Genomic DNA, 6915 nt, shown 5'->3' on the forward strand with positions numbered 1-6915 from the left:
TATGAGTGCGAAAAGCAAAATAGGGTTGGGTGGGTAGGCTTAAAATTTTAAAAAGGCTAATTAGATCTAAATAAGAGCGACGAAGGTAGAGGGGGGACCAACCTAATGCTGTAAGTCTTAGTTCCCGTGATTTATGTCGCAAAGAATGGGGAATACGGGAAGCTCTTCCCAGAAAGTTTATAGTCGTTTCCTATAGTAAACGAGGTGGGGAACACGATGCCGTCAAAATTTTTCACCGCAAATGATTTTGAAGTTTTTTTCTTTCAAAATATGCCAATATGCTATATGAAAATTGGTTAGGTTAGGTTAGTTTTAGGTTAGGTTAGGTTAGTTTTAGGTTAGGTTAGGTTAGTTTTAGGTTAGGTTAGGTTAGGTTAGTTTTAGGTTAGGTTAGGTTAGGTTAGGTTAGTTTTAGGTTAGGTTCGGTTTATATTAGATTTGTCCTTTTCCAAAATATTGCAATTTTCATAAAAAAAAACAAAAAGACTTCAAAATCATTTGCGGTGGATGTTTTAACGGCATCGTGTTCCTCACCTCATTTACTATCAGAAATGAGTACAAACTTTTAAAAATCCGTGGAGGCCTAATACTACTATTTTACCGATTTGTGACTCATCAGTCATCGACGTCTGCATCTGCTTGTTTGGTTTTTATTTTTGATAAAGGCTAAATGCTGGCGTTGCATTTTTTTAGGGATTTAACGGCACATTTGTTATTATTAATAATAGTAAATGTTATGATCAAAATGGTTCGCAGTCAAAAAACTCAAAATTGTTGTTTTAAGGGTTGTCGGAATGATACCAGGTTTTTAGATAAAACTGTGATAATGGGACCAGTTTTTTACCCTTTCCCAAAACCAAAAAAATAATTGGAAAAGTGTTTAAGATTCGACAAGAGCCCATGGGAGAGTCCGAGAGTCGAGTATGACACTACCAGAAATATATTACTTTACACGAAGTTCACTTCTCCTTACCTCGCGCCGGCCATCATCTATGAAGTATTTTTACAGGCTAGAAACGGTACCGTTCCTCCCGAATAGCGAGGCAGAGAGGTGAAAATAAAAACACTAGCGTCGCGTAGTGAGAAAAATGTGCTATTCTTACAATCGTATCATGTTTGTATCTTATGCAGCGGCTTCTCACTTGCGCGAAATACAGTTGAATCCCGCCGTTTCTAGGAAACGTCAGATTATCTTGGCAGTGGCCATTTATCACAGTTCTCTCGAGAGAGGAAAAATGTTTCTCTTCACGACTAGCGCGCGTCGGGAGGGGGAAACATTCACGCCTCTTCACTCTTGCAAAGTTTTTTTTCGGGTTTTCTCTTCATAGATGATGTCCACGGTACTAACCATTATTGAAGTGAACTTCGTGTAGAGATAATATATTTCTGACACTACCCATACTTCGTAATGCTAGAGAGTTACTGGCGTTTCTTTATGAGAATCTATGACTTTTCTTCTACGTTACTTCATGACAAGCTCTCAGTCTCAGCATTCAGTAACCAGTTACAAACTTATCAAACATATCTTATGAATTTAAGGTGTGCAGTCACTACAGTGATCTCCATCCATTAAAGGTTGACTAGATTTTCTTGTGCTGTTTAAGCAGCTATTGTAGTTGTAGCAATACGTGGTAACATGAATAATTTTTCTTGTGCTAAAAGGCAATTTCTACAAACTAGGTACAACAACTTTTCCTACATGATCCGCGGACCGCGTCTCTTAGTTTTAAGGATTAAGGCCGGAGCTAGCATGAAAAACCCGTTCTTTTTTGTGTGGTCACGTGTAAGCGTAGCCAAGGTAACTCGGTGCGCGGAAACTAATCTTCCACCCGAGAGGCCGAAACCTGAGCTGATCTCCTTCTTGGAGAAACTTAAGAAACCAGTAACCACTTGGTTTTTTTCCGAGAGTTACTAATTTGCTATAAAATTATGAGCTTATTCTTAGTAAAATTTATATGACTGAACCGATATGCTTATTTTTATGACAATTAAACTGCAAATCAAGTAAAAGAAACTATTTTTAATTATGAATAATCTGAAATATTAAATAAATATAAATAAAATAATAAATGCTAGGCACTAGGGCAGAAAAAAATTCACAAATTATAAATAAAAGCAAAAAAATAATTCCAACAAAAACTACGACAGGACAGGAGGGTCGAAAGACTCGAAAAAATTTAAGAATACCATGTGGGGAGAAAAAATTTACAAAAAATAATAAAAAACCCGATAATCAAATATTTACAACAAAAAAACTACCCTGGGGCAGAAAATAATAAAAGTAATGAAAATAATTACAAGAAAAACTACTACGAGGGTAGGAAAAAAATTTAAAAAAAAAGTACTAGGAGGGCAGAAAAAATTTACATTAAATAATAAAAAACCCAGTAATCAGATATTTACAAAGAAAACTGCTCTGGGGGCAGAAAAAACATTTACAATATAAAAATTGGCTATTTGGAATCCTATTTGCCTTGGGTGGCCAAATTTCTATACTCTCTATACATATGATTAAAATATCTGAAACATGTTTTAAGGTAATGGAACTTCTCCTTGCTCGCATTATGAACCCTGCAATCGAGAACATTCGTTCTACGTCAGCTGAAGTCGCCGGCACGGCCAAAATTCGCCTAGCGAGATTGGCTAACGTTGTTAATTTAATTTCATTTAATCTCCAGTAATCTAGGGCGAGGTTTTCTTGCTTGCTTCTGTTTTCCATCAAATACGTTTTCATTTCATTCACCGGGGTTTCCTCCTTCAGATTTTTAACTTTGAGATTGAGCCGGCCAAATGGAGAGAAAGCCATTTGTTCGCCTTCTTTATTCGCTAGCAAAGTCGGTAGTCGCGAGCCTTCTAAATTCAAATGCTTGTGCAAAACAAATTCGGCTCTTGGTCTGTTGGGGCATTTAAATTTTGGAAAGAGGCTTCTCCATTGCGGCCTGGTATATTGACCTTAAAATTTAAAATAATATTTAATTATTTGTTCGGTACTATCACACACTTATAAACTTCTAAGCCGACCAGTATTACTAGACAGCTTATTTCCCCCCTTTCAACCCCGCTTTGTACAATAACTACACGGAGAAACAGACCTTCAAAATATTCATTAAATAGTCACAGTCACACTTACTGTCAAACAGGAGTGTTTTTTGCGTAGGGTCCAGAAAAGAAGCCACAATATAAATTTCATCATCAAGTGTTGAATGAAACCTTGTTTCCAAGTTTGTTAATATATTCGTCTTGAGAATAATAAACTTCGCAGTTTCCACATTGTAAACATCTTGAAAAAGGGTCAAAAGTTCTCCTATAACTTTTGAAGCAATAGGCCCACTCGTTTGAAACTTGTCCGTGCAAATTTTTAGTGGCTTTAAGAGCTGAACGAGGTCTTTAGCATCCTCAAAGTCATCATCACTTGGAAAATCAAAATCCAGTTTTACTGGACTTTTGGTGTCTTTCCGCGCTTTGTTGAAAACGTGATTTACCCCTTCCAGTATACCATCCTGTAAATTATAATATCAAATTGCATTAAAGATACATCTGAGATATGTGAATTAATAGCTTACCTCACAAAATCTCTCTAAGGCAAAAAACAAGGCGTTCCACCTTACTCCTCCTGCGAGTTTTAATTCCCTACCATCGGTTTTCAGTTTGAGTTCGTCGCTCCATTTAGGCGACCGGCGAAAGAAATTTGTCCATTTATGGAGCTTCTCCAGCAAGGGTTTTGCCTTTTCGTCTTTTTCAATTGCGCTGTTGATTGCAAGTTGCAATGTGTGGGCTATGCATCTCATCCGTAATCATGGATTGCTATCAAACGCCTCCTCAAAGTCTGATTCTTCCGAGTCTTCTTCCTCGAAAATAGCTCCCATTGAACCCCAAGCTGCAAAAGTAACACTTATAATATTTAGGGACATGATTTTTTGTTCCGAAAATAGTTTTGGCTTCATCCAGAGAGATATTTTCAGGGTCTGCCTCGCAATCCGAAGCTAAATCTGGCTCCTTTAACTCACACAACCACTCATCAGGGAATACATTTTGCATATTTAATGCTTTGTTAATGTTGGCATCATTATCTGCACAAACACAGGAGATCTGAAAATAAAATTTAATATGCTTAGTTAAGATTTAGATTGGTATATAATGTTGTTATTTGACGTAGAGCTATACCTGGGACTCATTGACACCAACTTCGGCTAAGACCTCTTTTAATTTGGCCGAAACTGCTTCGGCAGCATGTTTTCCATCAAGTTGAGTAAACCCTACCAGAACATTTTTAAACTTCCACTGCCTATCGATGAACTGGCATGTCACTCCAATTACTGACTGCCGTTGACGGCTGCTCCACAAATCTAACGTGAGATGCATATGCTTAGAATTTTAAAAACTGGTTAAATTAATGAACATAATCCCCCCGCTCCATGAGAGAAGACATGGACATAATCTCTCACGTACGTAGGCGACAAAATCCCCCGGAAAATTTCCCTCCGAATGGATGTCGAGGAAAAATTCCCCCCAAACTGTGATTGATAGGCAGGGAAATCTCTATTATAGTAAGTATATAAAATAAAGAACAATACTATGGAAAAAGGAGTAATGTTAGAACGGAAGTAAATATAAAATGTAAATTTTTGGAAAAGGCATGTTATTTTGGGAAGTCAATGAAGATAAACAACAATATTTTGGAAAAGGCATATTAACCATTCCAAAGCAAAAATTGTTTCGTATTTGCAAATTTTCCCCATATTTACGCTAATAACTTTTACGTATACCTATTTTTGCCCTATAACTGAATGAAAGTCAACGAGTTAATAAGAAATGAGTCAGATTTAATTTTAATAATATTTTACTTACCTTCGGGGAATCGAACCCACCATCCTTCACTCCGCTGTTAAAGGCCTTATCCACTATGCCACCAGATCGCTGACGCCTCTAGTGTTTTATGACCTTTTTATTATACACTGTCGGAGGATTATGACCGGAGGATTTTGGCTAGAGCGTGGGGAGATTTTGTACTCTCTAATCGGATGGTGGGAATATTACCGGGGGATTTTGTCAAGAGAGAGCGGGATTTTGGACGTTTTCAAAAATAAGGGATTATGACCGGGGGTCTTTAGTCCATATACCCTCTTTTTTGCATTCCCTTTTACGGGGGATTATGGTCGGTGTTTTATCTTTTAGTATGGAGTGCGTATGCATTGTTAATAAGAGTGTGACGTAGTTTATGGACAGTCCTTTTTACATTTTGATGGTAGTTATTATTACACGCTAGCGACGCCGCGGGTAACAGCTAGTGATTTTAAAAGATAAATACTCTGGCTGTTTAATACAGTATTTTACTATTTAAATTATATTCTTTAATACGTTTATTTCTATTTTTTGTTATTTTAAAACATTTCTCCCTAAAAAAAACTAAGTTGAATTTTTCCAATTTGTCCACGATTTATTGTGCTGACAACCGAAATTGTAATAGAGCATGGGATCCGGTCATTTCGGTGTCGACAATTTCGGTGGCGGATGTAAAAGGCTTTTAAAGCCGTAAATAAATTTACAATTTATCTCTTATTTATCAGACATTTTACCGCGATGAATATTCTCTACTAACCACAAAGATATTGGTACAATATACATAATTTTCGGGATATAGGCTGCAATAATTGGAACAGCCCTTAGAATATTAATCCGAGCCGAGTTAGGACAACCAGGGTCAATAATAAATGATGATCAAATTTATAATGTTATTGTAACTGCCCATGCTTTTGTTATAATTTTCTTTATAGTAATACCCATTATAATTGGGGGGTTTGGAAACTGATTAGGTCGGTTTGGTGCATAGGCTATTGCGGTGGGTAGGTTGTTTCGGTGTGCGCACCGAAATGACCTACGATTTTACTTTTCTAACGTTTTTTATTAACCTTTAACGTTTCCATTTTTTAACCAATTATACATATAAATAGCTTAATATTTTTAGTATTATAATCAGTTATGGCATTGTTCTTGAAGAGTAAACGAGGGGGCCAAAAGTTAGTTTTTGATAATCATGAATACGTGAAGGAAAGGACTGTGGGAAACAAGACATATTGGCAGTGCTACTGGAAAGACGTTTGCAAAGCTAGAATCATGTTGGTGGACTATTTACCTTCATCTTTGGAAAAAATACTTGATTATTTCGAGGAAAATATTATAGGTAGACACAAGAGACAGCCCCGATTTCCCATAGAGACATGGAACCATTACGATGACGTTCTTCACGGAAATTTAACATCAGGATGTCTTTTCAAAAATTCATCTTTGAACGGGTTCTTCCTTTTCGATTTTTTCATAAGCTCCTTTACTTTACTGGATATTTGAGCTTTCGTTTGACCATATCCAATTAAAGTCATTTTTTTAGCCCACCACAGAGTTCTCGTTCTTCTTCATACGATAACACTGTATTAGGACCTGGTTTTGACTGAAGCGGAGCTTTCATCGTTGCTGTATTATGAACGGTCTGCCGGGGCACGTTATAAAGTTTTGAAGCTTGTCTCACACTTTTGGACCCATTCTGCTCATCGCTAACTGCTTTCAGTATATCATCTTCATTCCACTGCAAGTGGCGGCGCTTCGGGGCTCATTTCGTAATATATATTTTAAGTTATTAAATATTAACCATTCCCTTCTGTCATTGTAGGCCTACGTTAGATATTTCTTGTTGAAACGTGTTTAAAAGCAGTAAAAGTTAACATAATATAAACTCAAAACATAGTGACATAGTATATGCTCCTTAACACAACACCAGCATTAGAGGTGTCCGATAATAGGTTTTCTACATTAGATATAAATTACGCTGTATTTTCATGTAAACAAAGCTTGAGCCAAGGCTTAAAGTAGCAATTTATAGAAAGAGATTCGGGCTTTAAAGCAATATACATATCTTATAAT

General features: G+C 36.6%; 1 protein-coding gene and 1 long non-coding RNA gene across 2 annotated transcripts; both read right to left on the reverse strand.

Moving 5' to 3' along the window:
• Positions 1 to 2827: 2827 nt before the first annotated feature.
• On the reverse strand, positions 2828 to 3679 carry LOC149665795 (uncharacterized). The gene is made up of 3 exons (XR_016368264.1): positions 3564 to 3679; positions 3131 to 3500; positions 2828 to 2952 (listed from the first exon to the last, which is right to left on the reverse strand). It is a non-coding gene; the product is annotated as an uncharacterized LOC149665795 (long non-coding RNA).
• Positions 3680 to 3702: 23 nt separating this feature from the next.
• Positions 3703 to 4401, reverse strand: LOC149665796 (uncharacterized). The gene is made up of 2 exons (XM_089841702.1): positions 4165 to 4401; positions 3703 to 4089 (listed from the first exon to the last, which is right to left on the reverse strand). The coding sequence occupies exons 1-2, from the start codon at positions 4360 to 4362 to the stop codon at positions 3820 to 3822; spliced, it is 468 nt and encodes a 155-aa protein (XP_089697828.1). The 5' UTR covers positions 4363 to 4401; the 3' UTR covers positions 3703 to 3819.
• Positions 4402 to 6915: the final 2514 nt, after the last annotated feature.

This window comes from Phalangium opilio, unplaced genomic scaffold, assembly GCF_054372755.1.
Source record: "Phalangium opilio isolate 3A_F unplaced genomic scaffold, DU_Popi_V2 ptg000060l_1, whole genome shotgun sequence".
Lineage (NCBI taxonomy): Eukaryota > Metazoa > Arthropoda > Arachnida > Opiliones > Phalangiidae > Phalangium > Phalangium opilio.

Coding starts and splice junctions, on each gene's coding strand:
- LOC149665796 (XM_089841702.1), bottom strand. CDS start 4,362: ATGCATCTCACGTTAGATTTGTGGAGCAGCCGTCAACGGCAGTCAGTA. Junction 4,090..4,164: donor TTGGTGTCAATGAGTCCCAG/GTATAGCTCTAC, acceptor TTTTATTTTCAG/ATCTCCTGTGTTTGTGCAGA.